This window comes from Callorhinus ursinus, unplaced genomic scaffold, assembly GCF_003265705.2.
Source record: "Callorhinus ursinus isolate GAN/ISIS: 27379988/994484 unplaced genomic scaffold, GSC_fseal_2.0 scaffold6, whole genome shotgun sequence".
Classification (NCBI taxonomy): Eukaryota; Metazoa; Chordata; class Mammalia; order Carnivora; family Otariidae; genus Callorhinus; species Callorhinus ursinus.
The window spans coordinates 60637749-60661041 of record NW_027397068.1 but is presented as its reverse complement, the minus strand read 5'-3'; the positions used below and the strand labels follow the sequence as shown (position 1 = coordinate 60661041).

General features: G+C 38.8%; 1 protein-coding gene across 9 annotated transcripts in view; it reads left to right on the top strand.

Annotated features, from left to right (window-relative positions):
- The window catches only part of SHPRH (SNF2 histone linker PHD RING helicase), a 109124-nt gene extending 86431 nt beyond the window's left edge, over nt 1-22693 (top strand). For 4 of the 9 annotated variants that reach the window (XM_073894043.1, XM_025866283.2, XM_073894045.1 and 1 more), the window contains one exon: nt 331-4940. In XM_073894043.1, the coding sequence (XP_073750144.1) occupies nt 331-427 (97 nt within the window). In that variant the 3' untranslated portion in view covers nt 428-4940. Of the gene's footprint in view, nt 1-330; nt 4941-5037; nt 5148-7246; nt 7403-18485; nt 18726-18939; nt 19021-20291; nt 21017-21396 lie in introns of those variants that run through there. The other 5 variants (XR_012378608.1, XR_012378607.1, XR_012378609.1 and 2 more) reach the window with 5 other exon arrangements.
- Nucleotides 22694-23293: the final 600 nt, after the last annotated feature.

Sequence of the window (23293 nt, the reverse complement as noted above, 5' to 3'; positions counted from 1 at the left end):
GGTGAGAGCCTTAGCAGTAGGTGGCATGGGTTTTGTTTCTTTGTTTTAGGAATTGTGGAGAGAAAAGACATTTTATAACAAAGCCTAAAAGTGCTATACAGAAGTCTTCACTAATTTTGACGAGATCTAACAATGATCCTATCACTGACTTTGTTCTTGGAGGTTCTTGTGGCTCACTTACAAACACTAATGAGGATATATATTTTTATAAGAATATTCTTATATCGTTATGTCTTAGTATTATTATAGGACAAGAGCAAAATATAACACAAATGTAATCATTTATTCCTTGATTTCTTTCTGACTCTACTCACTTGGAAAATGCTACAGTCACACGAACTCATCGGTGAAGCATCCAGAGGCCTCCGTCTTAACCTTGGCTGATCTGGCAGACCTGTTTACCAAAGAAACTGAAGAACTTGAATGAAGTACACTTGGTTCAATCCAGACTTTAATGTATTTAAATTTTTCATAGCTTATAGAGCAAAGTTATAAGTAAAAAATCCAGTAGATGTCAGTAAATACTGTTCTTCATTGAATGAATTTTTCTTTTTTTTAAGTTGTATGGCGTCTTAGTAGTTACTGAGTTCTTTCCAGTTATCTTGTTTCCAAAAGATCTATAAAGATTTTTAATTTTACACTCCTAATAGAACATTTATTTTTGTCCCAAAGAATATCTATATCTGATGAGGCAAGGGAATTAAGAGAGGTAATGTGTACTTTTCTTTTGATAAGATCAGTCTTAAAAAGAGTTGAAGTAAGGGAGAGAGTAAACTGGTCTAGTTTCATACCACCTAGTATATTTGACCCACTTAAACTCAGTTTTGGAAGGGCCTTCGGTATCTTTAGCACATGATTCAGCAGTACCTTGGTAGTAATATTTTAAGTAGATGGTGAATTATATTAACTCCTAGTTATTTGAGTAGTTTTAGATTATAACTCCATGCATAGTAACTTTACAGTAATACAATTCCTAATAATAAGTTAATATTAGACAAGTATTTATTTTCTCTGTATGTTGGTACTAAAAATTGAAACATTGAACACTTTTCTTATTTCTATGATGTGTTTAAGTAATGTCAGTGTAAGCAGCGAACTTTAAATAGCATTTTAAATGTATTCATGTTTATCATAAAATTATCTAAACTGCTTTCTCTACTTTTAAGTTTCCTTATTGTTTTTACATAATTTAAGATTGATGTATCTGTAAATATTGCAATTTTTATAATTTTAGTTCTTAATCATTATAACATGCAGGTATGACGGGTTTTGCTTTTTTTTTTTTTTTTTAATCATTTTACTGATGTCTTGGATTCTTTTCCTTTCCCGTATTCTTTGGAAACTAGACTTTTAACCACTGGTATCTAAATCTGTGATAATTTGTTATTTTATTTCACTAGGACTTCTCTCAAGGACTAGTATTTGATCTTTGGAACAAGAGAATGTCATATTCACATAAGCAAATAATTGCAACCGATAACAACTGAGTTTCTTCTTCTGTGAAGAATCAATGGACTTTGAAATCACTAAATAAGGAGTAGCTTGTTTTACCCTAGCCATTTGATGTAATACAAATGTTCTTGTTTTGTTTTCTTTGAGCCTTCAGAGTTTTAAATGACCCTCAAGACTCATTAGCTCCTACTTAGCTGCCCAGAAAACTGTAATAGAAATATCCCTTCTATCACATTTGTCCAAGAAGCTTTGGTGCTTAGTTAAGGTGCATTTTCTTATTCTAGGCCTATAGGGTGACATAATTCAACTGAAGAAAACACACACACATTTTTGGTGCTTATTCTTCAGTTGGAGGAAGATATGCATTGATTCTTTTATATGAAATTAAACAAAACTATTATTTTTGTAGCTCTTTACATATTATAAAGAGCTTTCCTGTACATTCACATTCAGCTTTAATTTGCCCAACAGTCCTATGAAGTTGATATAACTAATATCATTCCTGTTCTAAAGTTAGAGAACCAAGGTTCAGAAATACAGAGAACTGTGTTTGTGACACGTAGCAAGGAAACAATGGAGCCCAGGTCCCCTGACTCCCAATCTCATGGTCTTTCTCTAAATCTTATGTCATGCTGATGAGATTCAGAAGGCCCGTGGTTATAATTTAATGATGAGCATATTTCAGTATTTTTGTTTGTTTCCTAGTATTCCTTTTTGAGCTAAAGTTTTGGGGAAAACAATTTGATATGCTTCGATTTTGTAAAAAAGGAAAAACTATATATATATATATATATATATATATATATATATATATATGTATACCTATCTGTATTAGAGAAAAACTGTTCTTATTTATTTCTGTAAGATATCATTAATTAAATAAATATTTTAGTGGAAATTGAAATTTGAGGATTTATTAATTTCTGAGCCACACGACATACAGTATATTTTCTTGTTTTTTGCTTTGGTCTCTCAACAAAAGGTGTCACAATTGTTTATACTATAGAATTCTATATTTTATAGACATTTATTATTTCTTCAAAAGAGTTGTGGCAGTTCTTCCAGACAGTTGTTCAAAACAAATACAGGTCTAGTCCCCACATCTTGGCTGCAAAGGACTTTCTTGTTTCCTTCTTCCATCATTTTATATTTTCTGAACTATCATTGTGCTCACAAATAGTTGTTCCGAAGTAGGTGCTGTACTAATGAACCTGTGAGAAAAAATGAGATCATGCCAATCCTTAAAGAGCTTAAATGTTTTGGGCTCTGGGGAAGCATTCTCTGTTACATGAATCCAGGTGAGCTTATTAGGACTGAAAAGATGGGGTATGTACAATGTAAAACACATGTGCCGAATTCCATAATCCTTTGCCTCAAACCCAGATAGCTTCCCTGTTTATTGCAGCTTCAACTTTTCTCTTGGTATGTGATTGCTGCAGAATGATCCATGTGTTTGGTTTTTTAGGGATTCCTTCTTTTCATGTCATATTAATAACAATAAACTAAAAACGATCGACATTTGATAATTGAACATGTAACCACAAATGCTTTACGGATAATTATCAAACTCACAGTACTCATCAAAATATTTAGGAATGGAATTGAGCAATGCATGGTTAGTCATCAACTTAAGCTGCCCTTTAAAGTGGACAAAGGAACAAATAAGTCTTTTGAATATTCTGCTCTCATTTACTAGATATAGTACATTAGAGATTTAGTGTGGGGGCGCCTGGGTGGCTCAGTCATTAAGCGTCTGCCTTCGGCTCAGGTCATGATCCCTGGGTCCTGGGATCGAACCCTGCATCGGGCTCCCCGCTCAGCGGGAAGCCTGCTTCTCCCTCTCCCACTCCCCCTGCTTGTTTTCCTGCTCTCACTGTCTCTCTCTCTGTCAAATAAATAAAGTCTTTAAAAATAAAAAATAAAGATTTAATGTGCTTGAATTCTTTATTAAGCTACAGAATAGCCTTTTTGAAATGCAAAAATCACCTATGCTAAATGACCTCAGGCTTAGTTAAGTTAAATAAAAAGTATCTTTCAGGGGCACCTGGCAGGCTCAGTGGGTAGAGAGCATCTGAGTCCTAATCTTAGGATCGTGAGTTTGAGCCCCATGTTGTGCATGGAGCCTACTTAAAAAAGTATCTTTCAATTTTTCTAGAATTTAAATAAAATCCCCCCAATAACATGTCATTTCATAATTTTTAACTGGCATGCCAATATAAAAATGAAATGCCATTAAAACAGTACAGTATAAGCAATGTACTTTGAGCCTGTCTACTCTGGTAAAGGAAATCTAATCTTTAATAATATTTCTTCAAAGTGGAACCAATTAACTATATTTTATAAAATTTATGAGGATCTCCATGTAGCTCTGTTACATTGTGAAGCCCACAAAAATGTTACCACATTAAGGGCTGAATATGAACCACTTGAAAGCCTTCCTTTAGAGGAGGAGTTTGCAGGTAATTGATAATCCAAGGAGAACTCCTAGTCTCGTGATAGGTATGCAGTGTTGCATCTGAATTCTAGAACTCGCCGTATCACATACAGAAAATAACACAAGAACTTAAGTCTTCCCTTGCCTTCAGCCAGCCTTTCAGGGACACACATATCTTGTCTTTGAAGGTCCCACACCATCCCTTGGATCCTATTCATTATTTAGGATCAGTGACTTAAGACTGTTTTGTTTGTTCAAACTGACCTGTGTTATATTGAAACAGTCCTTTGTACTGCAGCTTATATAAGCAACTTCTTTTTCTTGCAAACTAGAAATGAAATTTAGCCTCCTTTATCTGTATGATACTTTGTATAGGTGTCTATTGTTATTAAATTGTTCAGTAACTTTTTCTTTCTTCCTATCAAATAACCCATCCCTTCAGTCTTAAGGGTCTTCCTCCAAAGCCCTTTCGTATTTTTGTCTCCTGGAAACCTGTTCTTATTTATGCTCCACACCCCTGATACCAAGGACCAATTTTGTATGTGTGAGATCTTTTCTGATCTGTGATTTGTATCCCAGCACCGTTCATGATTATTGACCCCTTCAGTGCCTTATAGAGCAAACATTTGTGCCCAAATTTCCTTAGAAATCTAGTTTCTCCTCACTTTATTAATAATTTATTTAGAGTATGTCTGTGGAGATTACCTGTGTTTAGCTTCTTTGAAGACCATTGAGTTTAAATTTACCACATCCCTAATTCTGTATTCAGAACTACAAAGGGACGTTACGCCCCTTCTGTTTCCCAGCTTCCTATCATCAAATGAGTGCTACATCCAGTTATTTTTTCAGACTCTTCATAAAAACTTCCATTGACTAAAATGAGAACATTATTGCCTGTTGATTGTGTTGAAAATATTTTCCTTTGGCTGTCACGAAAAGATGTCTTTGGTAAATGCAAACCTATGTTTAAGAAGAGAATGTATTTTAGTGCCTGATCTGGCTTTATTGTATCAGAATGTTTGTCAGTGATTAGTTATTAAACTATTAAGCATCATTGTGGAATGTTGTATTTATTTAAAACTTTCTCAGTGCTTCTCACTTTTTTTTTTAAGTCTATAATTGATAATCAGGTTACTGCTTTTATTTTGCAGGTGACCATTCTACCCTGCTTCCCACATCACATGATGGCTTACCAGCATGATATGGTACAAATAATACATAGCACTTCTGTCTTCCTATTAAGTTGCTAAGGACGACTCAGGTAAGCAGATATCTAATTTATGCAGTAAGTTCTTTTAAAGGGATGATTATTTTTACTCATAATCTTTCTTTGTGCATATAGCAAAAGATTAGCAAGTTTCATTCTTAAATGGTTTTGGTCTTTCAAGCATTACGATAAAGATCTTTACTAAATAAACCATTTTTTAATTCTCTTCTTTCTTCCTTTCTTCCACTGTTCCTTCCTTTCTTCCTATCTCTTCTGTTCTTCCTCAGTTTTGAGAATGTATGTCTCTATATCAGAAAAGTAGTTTATACCTAAAAAGGGTACTTATCAGACCCCTACCTAAACACTCCTAACCTGGAGTCAGTGGGCTCCTGGGGGGTTGGGGGTTGGGGAAGAGGCTCCTCGGGTGAGATTTAGAGGGAAACCCCCCCGCCCCCCCCACCACCACCAAATTGTATACGGTCTGCAGCTCCCTGGAGAGAGTACCCCCCAAACTAATGACATGACCCATATAAACAAAAGCCCTAAGGCCCTCAGTAATTTTGATACATATGCAGGTCCTGAGACCAAAAAGTTTGAGAACAGCTACAATAGCCTATTTTTGAAGTATCTTCAGTTAGATACTTATTTGTTCATTAAGATCAAGGGAGAGAATGGCAAAATTTTTCTAGCCCTGCTTGTAAGTTTGCTCTATGTACTTTGCTATATGCTGTATGTATTTTTGCTGATCACAGTCACAAGTTTATGGTAAAAAACCTACCCACACAGCAGCAGCAGTATATGTAAGTTTGGTGGACTTGAATATAACAAGGAGTTCCATTTAATTTTGCATCATGCACTGTTTAAAAGAAATGGTTGAGTTGCATATAGCAGCTGACTTTTTAAACCAAAAGCTCTCTCCATATGAATATAAAATGAAACAGTGATATGCCTCCTGTGACTACAGATCATTCTCACCTGCCCCATCTTGGGGCAGCCTGCCCTTGGCCCCTACACCAGACAAAATCATGGGTTGTTTTCCTCTCCAGTTGGAAGCAAATTCAACCTTAAAAAGCACTGATATTCAACAATAAAAAGACAACCAATTTAAAAGTGGGCAAAGGATTTGTGTGTTTTTTGATAAACATTTTTATTTCAAAATGAAGACATTGAAAGCATAAGAAATCTAAAAGTTCTATAAAATTACTTCAAAAATATCTTGTGTATTTTGTATTGCCACAATATAGCAACACCAAATGTCTGGCCTCAAAAGTGATTTATCAGGTAGTCAGTACAAATAGTAGCATTTTAACTTTGCAGGGTTTTCCCCCAGCTTTAGCAAGAGGAATAATTGACAAATATAATCGTATATCTACTGAAAGCGTACAATTTGATATACTTACACACTGTAAAATGATTACCAAGATAATTAACACCCCATCACCTCTCATACTTAATCATCTTTTTGAGTGTGTGCTAAGAAAGCTTAAGATCAAGTTACAAGTATATAATACTATATTGTTAACTATAGTCATCATTCTGTACTTTAGAGGCTCAGAACTGACCTTATAACTGAAAGTTTGTACCTATATCTCCCTTCCCTGCAAACAAAGGCATATAAGTGGCCAATAAGCACATGAAAAGACAGGTCATGATCCCAGGGTCCTAGGACTGAGTCCCACATCAGACTCCTTGCTCAGCGGGGAGCCTGCTTCTCCCTGCTGCCTGCTCTGCCTGCCACTCCCCCGCTTGTGCTCTCTCTCTGACAAGTAAATAAATCTAAAGGGAGGAAGGGAGGGAGGGAGGGAGGGAGGGAGGCGGAAGGAGGAAGGAAAGAAGGAAGGAAGAAAAAGAAAGAAAAAAGGAAGGAAGGAAAGAGAAAAGGAAGGAAGAAAGGAAGAGAAAGAAAAGGAAGGAAGGAAGGAAGAAAAGGAAAGGAAGGAAGGAAGAAAAAGAGAAAAAAGGAAAGAAAGAAATAAAAGATGAATAACAGTATTAGGGAAAAGGCGAATCAAATGCAAATCAAAACCATAATGGGTTGCAGGAGGGGACGAGAAGGTTGAATAAGCAGGGCCCAGAGGATTCTCAGGGCCGTGAAACTATTCTGTATGATACTACAGTGGTGGCTATGTTCCTATACATACGTATACCCACAGAGTGCATCACACCGAGAGTGAACCCTAAGTGGAATAAACCAGACTGAGAAAGACAAATATATTGAAGCAGGGGAACTGAAGGGACCCCATGAAAAACTGCTTGATTGGCTCCTTCTGCTTCCATTCTCCCTAGGACCTACACTGTGGCCTTACACACGCCTTAAAGAACAGGTAAGAGTATGTCTTCCTGGTAAAGGTCAAGGATGTACTGATTTCTCTGGAGTCTTTCAGCACGATAGATAACATCTACGGAGTGACCAGGCAGGGTCGTCATGAAGGTTTTCCAAGACCACTGACTTACCAAGACCCCTGGCTCCAGAGCCTTCCTCTATTGCTGGTGGGAATGAAAAACTGCACAGCCATTTTGGAAAATAGTTGGTTCATTTCTTTAAAAAATTAAACATCTACTTACCAGCTATGCCACTCCTATATATTAAAAAGAGAAGAAAATATATATCCATACAAGGACTCGCATTTGAAGAGTCGGGAGGTTCTGCAAATTGTTAAACATGGGATTCCCATATGACCCAGCAGTTCTGCTCCCAGGCATATACCTGTGGTCGATTGCTACGGCTGCCATAAAAAAAAACCACAAGAGAAATGTATTTCTTACAGCTCTAGAGGCTGGAATTGGAAAGATCAAGGTGTTGGTAGGTCTGGTTTCTTCTGAGGCTTCCCTTTGGCTCGCAGGCAGATGCTTCTCCCCGTGCCCCTCACATGCTGTCTCTTCTGAGTGCCTGCACCCTGATGTCCCACTTCTTCTCAGGACAACAGTCATATTGCAATCCAGGCCCATCCTATAACTTGTTACCAGCATTACTCACAGTAGGCAACAGTGGAAAAAATCCAAATGTCTATCAAATGACAAATGGATAGACAAGATGTATATATATACTTATAATGGAATATTATTTGGACATAAAAAGAACTGAAGTACAGATACATGCTACAAAAGAATCTTGAAAATGTGAATATACTAAAGAAACACCAAATTATATACTTTAAATGGCTGGATTTTGTGGTATGTGAATTATATCTCAAAAATATTTTAAAACATTTTTTAACACAGCACAAAGCTTTTGTTTTTAAGTCATTTGGCATGCAAAAGTTTGGCAGAGCCTATTCTAGATTAAAATAAGACAGACATACTTCAAAATATCATGCGCACATTGTAAAGAATATTGTGCCTGTGAATCTCCTCGATATCTGGAAGCTACAATTTGAATGTTGTAGCATCTAGAATTACTGGCTGTAATCGACATTCATCTGAATAAATAGCCATGGAAATGGAATGACTAAACAAGAGTAGATAGATCAAGTTCTTAGAAATGAAACAAAGGTGGCTGTGGCTATTATCATTTAAAAATTCTCTAACCTTGATGGTACTCTTGTGAAAAGCCTTAGTCTGGCACACTTGCCAGTTTCTAATAAAGAATCCTATGGTCTTTATTTTATTTTATTTTATTTTATTTTATTTTTTATTTGACAGAAAGAGACACAGCAAGAGAGGGAACACAAGCAGGGGGAAGTGGGAGAGGGAGAAACAGGCCTCCTGCCGAGCAGGGAGCCTGATGCGGGGTCGATTCCAGGACCCTGAGATCATGACCTGAGTCGAAGGCAGACGCTTAACAACCACCTAGGCGCCCCTTGGTCTTTCAACTAAAGTAATGACGAACCATTAATCATGTAACCCCAAAGTGATGTGTTTGTCCCATCCTAGATATACATCATAGTGCCAGTCTACCTTTTGCACTCAAATATTGACCTGAACAGTTGAACTATGAGGCTCAGTTAAAGGAATGAAATTGTGATATGAGCTATAGAATATGCCATGGCATATATCAGGGATTCTTAACCTCAGCACTCTTGACATCTTGGGCCAGATCACTCTTGCAGGGGCTGTCCTGTGCATTAATAAGATCTTTAACAGTATCCCTCACCTCTTGCCCCCTAGATGCCAGTAGCACATCTTAACCTCCAAGTTGTGACAGCTAAAAATGCTTCCAGACATTATCATATATTTCCTAGGGGGCAAAATTGAGAACCACTGCCATAAGTCAAGGAAGACTTTGTGAGTTTTCATGGTACTAACAGACTGTGTACCAAAAGAAAAAATTCATGTTTGATTTCTACTTTACTTGTATAAGCTCTGTTGATGGGAAATATCCAGAATATTGTATAAAAAGCAGTTCCGTTGATCTTACTAAATTTAGGTGACCATGTTCTTTGCCAACTTTATTTGGAAGATTGTCATACGTTGATCTAAAATTTGAGTCCGATGCTGAAATGCCAGCTTGGAGCCACAGAAGGAATGAATGTTTGTATTATAGTAAAAGACTGCCCTTGGACAGTCACAAATGGAAATATTTTTTAAAAAAATACAGGAATGTAATTTAATTATGAGATTTGCCACATAGTAAAAGATCTGCCATCGACAGTCTGAAAATACACTCTATGTCTTTATCATTAAGGACACCGACTCAGCATGGTAGAACTCACTTTCATTGTCCTTCTAGCCTACCAATTAAATCACCTAAGAATGAAGGACATTGTCATTTAAGTTTTGATACATTGTCATTTAAGTTTTGGTACATTGTACTTCAAAGGTTTTAAATGAACTTACTGCATTCTGAAACTATGGTATGGATGGCATCTGCCCACACATTTTGATATGTCATAACATTAATATAATACCATTTTGTGACATTAATTTTCTCACTGAAAAGCCTTCACCTGCTACAAGGGAACCATAAATAGACCGGATGATCCTTTAAAAGATGGGATAAAATGGTTGCTAACTTTCCCTCCTTCCTGCCTCCCAGCCTCCCTGCCTCCCTTCCTTCCTACCTCCTTTAATAAGGATCACTGAGACACTAAAGCTAATAACCCACCCACCCTTTGTAATTACACCACAGGCAAGCGTGGACACACTAGCTTCTCCTAGTCAGGATGGGAGGCTTTACCAAGAGTACTACCCGGAGTTCATGTCCATGGGATTGGCTACAGATGCCTACTAAAGGCATATAACATTGTGAGCAGTAAAAAACAAAATACACTTCTTAATTGGAAGTTTTATGAACTAACAGTGTAAGAATAAACCTACTGGCTGTTTTCTGTATCTCAGTAAATGGCATTCCAACTTTTCCTTGCTCAAGCCAAAAACCTTGCAGTCATCCTCATGTCTTTTTCTTCTCTCACCTCTCACATCCAATCCATCAGTTCACCCTCAAAATGCATCTGGATTCCAACCACTTATCATCACTTCCATTGGGAAACACTTCATTCCTGCCATGATCATCTTAACTGGGTTATTGTCACAGCCTCCTAGAGTCTTTTCCCAACACAGCCACCAGTGTGAGCCTTTCAAGACATATGGCAGATAATGGTCCCAGCTCTGTGCAAAGCCCTCCCATGGTTATTCAACTCAAAGAGAAACCTAAATCTATATGAAGGCTGGAAGGCCCCTGCTGATCGGAGCCTCTCTGGCCTCTGTCCTCATCACTCACACTCCCCCACTATCCCTCTGTTCCATCCTCAGGGAGCTTCTTGTATCTACAACATGCCAAGGGTGCTCCCTCAGGGCCTTGAAATAGCTGTTTCCTCTGCCTCCAGATATTCGTATGGCCCCTGCCTCACTTCTTGTGAACCTCTGCTCCAATGTCAGCTTATCAGTGAAGATCTCTCGAGCATCCCACACAAAATTGCACCCTTCCTATCCACACTGTCATTCTATCCCCCTTACTCGTTTTCCCCAAAGCTCTTATCACCATCTGACATATATTCTTTTATCTTTTTTCTCTCTTCCCCAAGAGAAAATAAATTCCCTATGAGCTGAAACTTAATTTTGTTTACTGTTATAGCCCAGCACCTGATAAGCAGTAGGAGCTCAATAGCTACTTGTTGGAAAAATGAATGAATAAGATCTTGTCTTACCGTATGATAGATGGGGTTAGGATTAGTACTGTTCTAAAGACTTCCCATAGAAATTGTTGGGTTTAAAAAAAAAAACATCAAAAGCTTATAATTTATCTCATTGTTCCATAAAGTAGAATATGGGATACATTTTAGGTACCATGGATTCTAGTTTTTTGGACGAGTTTCTGCCAATCAAGACTTTGCCTTATAATCCATGATGGCTTTAGCTTCAACCATAACATTTATAGATGACCCCCTAATCTTTACTCCCACTCTTCAACTCTCCTTCTGGCCCCAAACCCATGTTTCTAATTTGCCTTTGAATGTATCCAGCAGCACCTCAGTTTGGAGGAAGGCTATTTGAGCTCTTGACTTGATCTGACTTTATCATTAACAAGCGAGGTCTCCTTGAACAAAACAATGATTCTCAGCTTCCTCATGTTTGAAATAGAGAGCTGGGTTAGCTCAGCCACTCTCGACAACATACTGGTATATTTCAGTCACTAGAGATAGTTGGGATGAGATGACAATTATGCCTAACCAAAGTCTTTATTTTCCATATTCTAGCTGGACAGTCTAAAATTCCGCACATAGTGCTGGGACAACTGGACATCCACAGGCAAAAAAAAAAAAAAAAGAATCTGGACACAGACCTTATATACTCAACAAAAATTTGCTCAAACTGGATCAGGCATAAATGTAAAACTCAGAATTCTAAAACTCCCAGAATATAATCTAGGAGAAATATAGATGAACTTGGGTTTGTTGATGAGTTTTTAGAGATAACACCAAAGGCACAATCCACAAAAGAATTGATAGATGTACTTCATTAAAATCAAAATTTTTGCCTTTTGAAAGACACTATCAAGAGAATGAAAAGAAAAGCCACGAACCAGGAGAAAAGGTTTGTAAAAGAGACATCTGATAAAGAACTGTTATCCAAAATATGCAAAGAATTCTTAAAAATCAATAATAATTAAACAAATGACTGATTAAAAAATGAGCCAAAGACCAAAGACGATATACAGATGGTAAATAAGCATACAAAGAGATGCTCCACATCCTATGTCATCAGGGAAATGCAAATTAAAACTACAATGAGATACCATTACACACCTATTAGAATGGCTAAAATCCAGAACACTGATACCAAATGCAGGTGAGGATGTAGAGAAATAGGAACTCTGATTCACTGCTGGCAAGAACACAGAATAGGACAGCCCCTTTGGAAGACATTTTGTTGATTTCTTACAAAACTAAACATACTCATTATCTGGTCTAGCAATCATGCTCTATGGTGTTTACCTGAAGGAGTTCAAAACTTATGTCCCCACAAAAACCTGCATATGGATATTTATAGCAGCTTTATTCATAATTACCAAAACTTGGAAGCAACCAAATATGTCCTTCAGTGTGTGAATGAATAAAACTGTGGTATATCCAGACAGTGAAATGTTGTTCAGTGTGAAAAAGAATGAGCAATAAAACTATGCAAACTTAATAAGTGAAAGAAGTGAATCTGAAAACACTACATACTCTGTGATCCTGACTATATGGTATTCTGGAAAAGGTAAAATTATGGAGACAGTAGAAAGATCACAGGTTACCAGGACTGGGGGAAGGGATGAATGGGGAGAGCATGAGAATTTTTAGGGCAGTGAAACTACTCTGTATGATACTATAATGGTAGATCCATATCATTACAAGTTTGTCCAAACCCACAGAATGTATAACTCCAAGAGTGACCCCTCATGTAAACTATGGACTCTGGATGATAAAGACGTGCCAGTGTAGGTCCATTGATTACAACAAGTGTACCACTCTAGTTGGGGACATTGATATGGGGAAGGCTATACATGTGTGGGGGCAGGATGTATATAGGAAATCTCTGGATCTTCTGTGTCCTAAAATTGCTCTAAAAATAAAGTTTATTAGGAAATAAAAATATTAAATATATTTAAAAATATAAATATAGATAATAGATGATATTGTTGGTAGATGTTAGATGATAGATAGATAGATAGATAGATATCCTTACATACTTCAGAGCCCAGCTCAAATGCCTTCTCATTTTTTTATACCCCTCCCCAAGCCACTCCTTCCCCAACCCAGGCAAAAATTATAGCTACCTTTTATGTTTTTCCATGTACTTTGATTTTCCTTTTATATGGCGCTATCTGTTAAAACTCTTTAGCTACTTCTCCCAAGAGATCATTATTTTTAATCCTCAAGGCAATAGCACCAACTTTTTACACAGTAAAAAATTTAGCATGATTCAATATTTATTATGGTTCTTACTGCAGCATTTAACTGTTTGCTAATTTAATTCTGGGTTTTTTTAATCTTCAGATGTTTGGTTAGGTAAAGAATAACCTGTCACTTAACTGGCATCTGCTCTCAAAGGCAAATATGAGGGTCTCTTTCAGTTCCTCCCAGTGGCAAAATTTGAAGATTTTTGAGGACTTTCTGTAGTACACCCTTCCCAGATTCCTGTTAAAGAATTTCTCTAAAACTACCCCCCTACCAGACCATCTTCTCGTTGCAAGTCCTTTATTTAAATTTGTTTCAGCTATAAAGCAACTTAATTTTATCATCAGAGATTCTGATTTTTTTTTTAAGATTTTACTTACTTCACAAAGATTGAGACAGCGAGAGAGGGAACACAAGCAGGGGGAGCTGGAGAGGGAGAAGCAGGCTTCCCACCGAGCAGGGAGCCCCATGCGGGGCTCAGTGCGGGGCTTGATCCCAGGACCCCGGGATCATGACCCGAGCCCAAGGCAGACGCCCAAAGACTAAGCCACCCAGGTGCCCCACAGATTCTGATTCTAAGAAGAAATCAAGAAGGTAACCAAAAAGAGTGTGAATGTCAGTCATAGCTTATCCCCCCCCCCTTTTTTTACTGATAATTGCATCAGGCCTAACAGGGGCTTAATATCATGATGAGTTTTATCCTTTGGATAGGAATGTACAGTCTCATTGGTTCTCAAACTACAGCGAAACTACAGCACTATAAGCTGCTTCAGAATCCTCTGGGGGGCTTGTTAAAACACAGATTGCTGGGTCCTGCCCCCAGAGTTTCTAATGCAGGAGGTCTGAGCGGGGGCTGATTATTTCTAACAAGTTCCCAGGTAATGCTGACCCTGCTGGTCCAGAGACCACAGTCTGAGAAGCCTCCTCTATGTATGCAGTACCTGCAGAGAAGATCTCTAAGGGTGCATTTCCTTTTTAACTGTGAAGACCATGAGTTGGTCAGACGTGTGATGTGTCAACGTCCTAGTAATTTATGATGTTCTATGATATTGAAATAGAAAAACAAGCTGCGGGGCACCTGGGCGGCGCAGGTGGTTAAGCATCTGCCTTCAGTTCAGGTCACGATCCCGGGGTCCTGGGATTGAGTCCGGCATCGGCTCCCTGCTCATCAGGGAGTGTGCTTCTCCCTCCCCCTCTGCCCCTCCCTCTGCCTCCTTGGTCTAGCTCTCTCGCTCTCACTCTCCCTCTCTAATAAATAAAATCTTTAAAAAAAAAAAGAAAAGAAAAAACAAGCTGCGGTTGTCTGCCAACCACTTAAAAGGAACAATGCATTGCTCTTTCATCGCCACCAAATGAAATAAGTACAACTTAACAGTGTCTGAGGAACCAACTCTAAATAGCACGTAAAAAGAATAGTAAGACAACTGTCGTAAACTTCCAGGGCAAATATGTTTGCAATTTAAGTGAAGGCATCCCCGGAAAAACACTGAGTATGAGTGTGTTAGTCTACTTATGTCAGAGAGCCCTCACATGAAATCTTTCACAGCCCAGGAAAAAGAAGGGTGAATTGAATCTCTAGACATGGTGGAAAGCTAGAAAAGAAGCTGTGCCCTAATAATTTTGTATAAAGATTTCTCTTAAGACTAGCACCTAAAGGGCACCTGGGTGGTTCAGATGGTTAAGCGTCTGCCTTCAGCCCAGGTCATGATCCCAGGGTCCTGGGATTGAGCCCCGCATTGGGCTCCCTGCTCAGCGGGGAGCCTGCTTCTCCCTCTGCCTCTCTCTCTCTCTGTCTCTTATGAATAAATAAATTAAATCTTAAAAAAAAAAAAAAGACTAACACCTAAATAGCACACATTATTGGTAGGTGGTGTTTTGACCAGCAACACCAAATCAAACAAACAAAAAAGAAGAGTCTGATCATGTAATCATCTCTGTAGCTCTTTGGAAATATCAGACTTGTCTAAGAACGACACTATATACCAACAATTGCTTTTGAAACACTGTCTGGAGGAAAAGATTGATTTTCTAGTTGTTTCATAACATTTAACATAAAATAATCATGTAACCAATAGAAAACACAAAGTTATGAAATTGGCAGTAAGAAGATACTTGAATTCTCCCTTTCGGAATGATACTTGTGATTTTATCCAGGGCCCACCAGGTTAATCCAGATAATCTCCCCTTGTCGTGCTCTTTCACTTAATCACTTTTATAAAGACCTATTTCTCCGTAAGTTGACAGTTCCAGGTCCCAGGCACAGGACCTGCTCTCTTCCGGAGCCCTCGTGTATCTGAAAGAAAGACACCTTCAGATTCTCACTGGGTGATGGCAAGTTGCCTTCCTGGGAACCTTCAGTTAGTAATGTTTCATGAGCAAGTTTATTATGTTTAGTAGACCTGTTCATTTTGAGATTAGGGAGAAAGAGTGGAAAATGGAAGCTAAGAATGCTGGGACTGTTAAAAGCCGGCACAGAATATTTCTGTAGGGACCTCCATTTTGAGCTTTAGCTTCCTACTTTGAAAGTTTTAGATTTCATATTTTGGAACAGAAGTAAGTTGAATGTAAAAAAATAGGATACAGAGGGGCACCTGGGTGGCTCAGTCGTTAAGCGTCTGCCTTCGGCTCAGGTCATGATCCCAGGGTCCTGGGATCGAGTCCCGCATCGGGCTCCCTGCTCGGCGGGAAGCCTGCTTCTCCCTCTCCCACTCCCCCTGCTTGTGTTCCCTCTCTCGCTGTGTCTTTCTCGCTCTCTGTGTCAAACAAATAAATAAAATTAAAAAAAAAAAAAGGATACAGAGCTAGCCAATAAATGTTGGCAATCGTTAAGTGTTTTGACAAATCTTTATATTCACTGTGAGATTTTGTATTCCAGAAATCCTGCTCTGCATCCGCCCACCTCAGCCAGCACAGACAAAGGCCACGAGAGGTGGCAAGTAATTGTGTCTGGGCCAGCTGTGTCTTAGACCAGCTGATGTTTCTGTGGAGAACGCACTTTTGACCTCTGAACCCCTAGTGGCAAAGGGCCCAGAAAGGAAAAGCCAACTCTTAGAGTCTAATATCTCCTCACTGGAATCAGACACCACCGTGTCCCCATTTGCCCCGCACGTGAGCGCTCTACCTCTGACTCTGAATGCCGCCTAAGGTGAACCTTCTGGCCACTTTCAAAATGAGGTCAGAGGTTGCTGGCTCCCGCCCTGCCAATAATGTCAGCTAAGAACAACAATACCTCTTATTAGTCTAGTATCTTACAGTAAAGAGCACTTTGGTGCAGATTCTCTTTCCCAGGGAACACAAAAGGAGATAAGATACATTTTTCAGCTCTTAGGTATTATTTCAACCCAGGTAATTATAATTCATTGAATTCCAAAAACTCCTGGAGGAACCTGAAGGAGGTATGATTCTGCTCATTCTCCAAATGAGGAAGTTGAGTGTTAAAAAGCTATTTGCAAAATAAATAAATAAAGCTGACTTTAATACAGATTTAAAAAATGGACATTCATTAAATATTTCGTTAAACTCATTTGATGAGAGAACCAGGCAGATGGTACCGTCGGTTCAAAAAAGAAGTCAAGGGGCGCCTGGGTGTCTCAGTCGGTTAAGACTATGCCTTCGGCTCAGGTCATGATCTCGGGGTCCTGGGATCAAGCCCCGCATCGGGCTCCCTGCTCCGCAGGAAGCCTGCTTCTCTCTCTCCCACTCCCCCTGCTTGTGTTCCCTCTCTCGCTGTCTCTCTCTCTGACAAATAAATAAAATCTTAAGAAGAAGAAGTCAAGAAGCACACATTTTATGGAATAAAGGAAGCTTAAAGTGAATTGCGAATGGAAGCAAAATTGTTGTCCACCCCACTAGAGGCAGAGGGAGACAGAGGTCAATAAAATTCATATCGGACAGGACAGAATTTGTATGCCTGTTACCGACCATGTACAGGATTATAAAATAACTCTCATGGAATAAAAATCAAGTAACTTGAAGAAGGACACGTAGACAGTACATAGGGTTTCCCGATTCGAACGTGGATGTGAATCTTGGACTCCCTGGCACCAAACACAGGGTTTCTTTCACACCACTGCATGGTCCCAGCTTCTGAGAAAGGTACTCCTTTTGTCTCCATCATTAGGTGAAATAAAGGTGCCTCCAAAGTTTGCAAATGAGAATATAAAAGGTCAACTGGTGAGAGACTTCTTGCTATCCACAGTCAGCCCTGCTTTGTCTTGAAATGCTTACTGAAGCAGTCAATAGACCAAGATGCAGCGGAACCCAGCTCTTGGGGGGGATCAGGGGAGGGCCCAGATCTCTCCTCCAACCAGGACACAACTCCGGAAAGGGGGCCAGCTTTGGAATTTGCTCAAATGCCTACTAACGTCTCCCTGCAGTTGGAATAGCAGTTTGAATTGGAATGAAAATAACCATCGGCCTCCTTCTGAATTCAGATGGAAAATGTCTAAGAGGGGTCTAAAGTGCCAGTATGTTGAGCTCAAACAGGTGCTTAAGTCAGGGACCTGGCTTGGTCACAGCTAAAGGGAAGAAAATCTTCAGCCCAGAATAATAAAACTACAGCAGTTTATGGAAATGTGACAGCTTACTGTTCTGACCTTTCCATACTAGAAATAAATAGAAAAGCACCACAGTCTCAAGTTATGTGTTTGTATTTCAGATTTTTATTTGGTGCTTTAGATTTATTGAGCTAAAAAAACAAAAGATAGTAGCATTAATGACTTTGCCTACCACCAATGACCTAAAAAAAAAAATGTGACAACTCAAAAAGAAACAAATATCATTTCAGTGTAGAGTGTCCCAGAAATCTAGGACATCACCAAACCTTGTGGTCCCTTTGGGCTTTTCACTTGGAAAGAATGCTGTGCCTTTTTTTTTTCCTTGCCTTTATACTTGAAACCTTTAAAAATCTTGTTTGTAAGCTAAATGACTTAGAAAAAAACAAAACAAAAAATCTTTAACATATTAGCAAAACACTGCCTCTTTATAAGAAGCATCATCATTTGTTCTGTTTTTGGTTTTACTTTTCTTCTTCTTGCTGTTTTCACTTAAAATTTTTTTTATTTATTTTTTCAAGGCTCTTTTTCAGCTTAAAGATGTTTGGCATGAGTAAAATAGTAGGGGCTGTTCAGTAATAAATGTCCTTAAGGAATAAGGTGAAGACCCCCAAATTAAAGTCCAAAGCAAGGAAAGGTGAAAAATGAAGAGAATCATGAAACAAGGAGATGAGACTCTCAGTGATAGCCCTGCAGGATTTGTCTGAAATTCAAGTCACACAACAACAAGGAGAGGAGAAGTGATCTAATGTGTCAACAAGGTAAGAGAATAAACCACTGGTGTGAAGAAATGCTTTGAAGGTTCATGGAACCATTGCCAGACACTTAATGATTCAAATTACTCACATGGACAAAAATAGGTAAAAAAGATGATCACAAAAGATATTAACAACACAACCTATTCAGCAATAATTTCCCAGTGATACGCCATGAGTAATTGTAATTCTTCAATACATTGCCTCCTACTGGGTGTAGGTGCTGACTCCTGGCAGCCAGCCCCTGAAGGAGTCACTAAAGGCAGTGGAAGCAGGGGCCAGAAGATGCCGCTTGTCAAAGGTACCTTTTGAAAAGTACTTGGGTCATGTCGTTTCCCTTCTTAAAAACATCCTTGTTGACATCGGACGTGTCCCAAACTCTGGGACAGGGTACAGCTTGTACTCTATTAGCTGGCCCAGCCCTCCATGTCCAGTCTCATCTCAGCCACTTCTATGAACTGAATTGTGCCCCCCCTCCCCAAATTCATACGTTGGGCTCTATGCCCCAGAGTGAAGGTATTTGGAGATGGAGCCTTTGAGACATAATTAGAGTTATAAGAGGTCATGAGGTTGGGGCCCTCATGATGGGATTAATATCATTATAAGAAGAGACACCAGAGACCTTGCTCCCCCTATAAGCCTAAGCATGCACCTAGGAAATGCCATGTGAGGACATAGTGACAAGGCTGCTGTCAGCAAGCCAGAAACAGAGCCTTGACCAGAAAATGAATGAGCTGGCCCCTTGATCTTGGACTTCCCAGCCTCCGGAACTGTGAGAAATACATTTCTGTTATTTAAACCTCCAGTCTATGGTACTTTGTTAAGGCAGCTGAAGCCAACTAAAATAGCCACTGTTGCCCAACGATACTCTAATCCCACTAGACTCCCATCCCCCCCAACACCTGAGTGCCTTTGCATATGCTATTTCTCTACCCAGAATGCTCTCCTTTCCCTTCCCTGTGTCTTTAACAACAGGGGCTATTGCAAAACAGTGAACTGCTACTGTCAGCCTCATCCTTGAAACATTTTGTTCCTTAAAATACTTGCTTCTCATTGAAGGAGCTATAGAGCTTAAATCTGGGAGATAACATTGCAATATACTTGCATTGATCCATGCATTTCCTTGGAAACTTGGTCTTACCTATGTCTACTTTTTTATGGCTAGCTTTGGTTGTGTTAAAAACATTATTTTGAAGACTTCTTGGTTAACTTTCATCGAAACTGCATTTTTTTCCTACTTTCAAGTCCCCGCACAAGTAGCACTTTGTCCGAAAAACTTCACCTCTGTCCCTGTGCCTCCATAGCTCTTCTTTCATACCTTAGTTATGGTGCTTAGACCGTGGCATTATATTAGATGTGTTTGCATATCTGCCTACTTCAGGCTAGGTGCACCTGCTGTATGCACCTGTGTCCTCAGCACTAATACAGAGTCAGACATGTGCTTGTCACTCAACACCTGCTATTCTTAGGGTGAAATGCCAGTTTAATGGGATTTAACACTACATAGAGCTCAGTCTAATTCACTTGTTCATTCATCCAACCAAAATTAACTGAACACCTATGATGTTCCAGGTCCTTATAACACGCCTGACCCTGGGAATGCAGAGATTAATAAAACATGCTTCCTGCCTCGGACTATAATCCAGAAAAAAGGGAATAATCTCACACTTTGGTTGCATACAAGAGAGGGTTTCCTAAGACATTCATGGAAGTAGGTTGATGGAAAAAAACAAGAAGATAAAAGCAAAATGTTCGTTACTTCTTCATTACTCTTACACAGACATGAAAATACTGTTTCAGAGAGAAATGCAGTGCCTCATACATTCGGAACACAGGGTTTGAGATCTGAAACACAAAAGCAATTTTTCCACACCCTCTAGGTGACTGGTAAACTCTGTGCTAGGGGCTGGGAATACAGAATACTTGTCCTCAAGTACACTTTTCATTCATCAATGATGAATGCCTATTCCGAAAATAATTTTAACAGTATAGGGGATTATATTAACATATAATTTAAATTTAGGTTGTAAAAAGGCTAAATGTTGTTTAAAGATTAACAATCGTTAGGGGGCGCCTGGGTGGCTTAGTCGGTTGAGTGGCTGACTTGGTTTCAGCTCAGGTCGTGACCTCAGGGTTGTGAGATTGAGCCTGCGCGAGTCAGGTTCCATGCTCAGCGTGGAGTCTGTCTGGGACTCTCTCCCTCTCCTCTGGCTTCCCCCAGCTTCCCCTGTGTGGTTTCTCTTTCTCTCTCTCAAGTAAATAAATCTTAAAAAAAAAAAAAAAAAAAAGATTAACAATCATTAAACAGAAATCTACCTTCGATACTGTTAATATACCTTCAATGTGTACTCACTTCAGCCACTCGGAAAGAACAGAATTCAACTTAAGATTCAAAACCAGTTTCACTCCTCCTACCTTTCCAATACCTGCGACTGAGCTTTCCCATGATGGTATCCACAGCCGGCAAAGCTGCTTGGCCATTGTCTCCCAAACTTCCACAATGTTTTATGCTGTTTTGGAATCGGAATCATCAGTTGGAAGCAATTCTGTAAATGTACATTATCATATTCTCATTCTAACTGGAATCCTGCTTCTGCTTAGTCTGTGACCTTTACTATGATTGACCTTTGGTTTCTTTGTTTCTTTCTTTTAAGCTTTTTTATTTTTTATTTGACAGAGAGAGAGCACAACTGGGGGAGGAGCAGGCTCCCCCTGAGCAAGGAGCCTGACGCAGGACTCGATCCCAGGACCCCGGGATCACACCAGAGCCGAAGGCAGACTCTCAACTTACTGAGCCACCCAGGTGTCCCCAGACAATTTTGTTTCTAGATTACTTTTACTATTTCCAGTCATTGATTTGACTACATGGATCAATTATTCTGAACATAGTAATGATATGTATTTTAAAATATAAATAGACCCTATGTTCATAGCAAAGAATATTCCAGAAAAAAAGCACATTACATTGCAATGTTGAAAATTTATTCTGATTTTCCCACAGACGCAATTTTATCATAGAGTCCCTAACCAAATTCCCATGCCCAAATTCTATAAATGATGCCACACATTATATTAAACAAACATAAGTTGTATATCTATCATTTGAACAGTGTAATACTTTCTAAGGTATCCATAGTTCAACTAGGAAAATGCAATAACTAACCATCAAAAGAAAACTGTATTTAACATGACAGGCTGATTAAATGAGATCAGATTGTTAGTCTTTTGCTGAACTAAAAGCTGGGGTTCATTTCTTCAAAAGTGGTTGGACTTGCCCTTCATGTATGTCTGACCTTCAACAATTACATATACATACAAAAACCACCTAAGCAAAAGTTTTGTGTTGCTTTTCATGCTTCTGAAGATGCTCACATTGTATTTCTCATACTACCAAGAACATGTGGTCCATGATAATCACAAGCACATTGGTTAGTATCAGATTTGCTTGCCGTTATGCTATGAATTATATGGAAATATAGGCAAATGAGGAGAGGAAAGTCAGGGCCAAGCACAAGTAAGTCCATTTCTGTCAGCACCTCATGAAGGACCAGGAGACCCAAACTGCACAGCGCTGCAGTCTCTGTGATGGTTGTAGGTGGGCTGGGTCACATTGTCATCCAATACTAGTATTTTGAATCTTTAGACTGTCTCTTAGAATATATGCTTTCCATTTACCCAAGCAAAAATTTGGAGGGGGAAAAAAGTATTCTGGAATTTGTCTTTTAGCAGAAGGATTTATGATCTATTTAAGCTTAGACTGATCATAAGAATAATCTAAGTTCATTTTCTAATGCAGAATGTTCTTGATACTTTTGCTTATTGTAGAAATAACTGGAACATTCCACTATTTAAAATGTCACTTTTAGCATAACTAAAACTCAAATCACACCATCCTGTGAAAATTTAGATCATATTTGGGGATAAAGCATAATGTTTTAAACACATTACAAAACTTACATAGCTAAATGAAATTCTCTTCACTTATTAAAAAAATCAGATATTGATCTAAACTTGTTGAACTCCTCTTTTGAAAGTGCCTCTAGAGACTTGTTTTTAAACCACCACACAACATTGACTTCATAGCTTTATAGCCATATCTTAGAATTTTATGGAAAAAATTAAAAACAGAGTTACTCATATTGATCACATATTAGCCCCAAATTACTCTTAGTTTATTTTTTAAGGTAAAATCCTTCTTCAAAGAACAAATATAAATCATACTTATTCTTACTGCTCCTGAGAAGCTGTAAATACTGTCAGGTCACATAGTCTTGGGAATGATGAGCTAGAAGCAGGTACTTGAATGACATAATGTCCCATGAGCTGACCAGATCAAGTGGTGAAAGACCAAAAGCCAAAGTGAGGGGCTGGGGAAAGATCTCAGGACACCTGGATGCTAAACCTGCCTCCACTGTCTTAGAGGAGCCTCTTGATCTCTCTGGGCCTCAGATTTTTCACCTGTATTGTGAGAAAGCAGGCCTCAAGGATGTTCAAGTTCTACTATTGTATTAGAAAAGCCATTTTCCTCTTCCATTGTATAAGAAGAGGTAAAAATAAGTATTTCCAAGGTATAA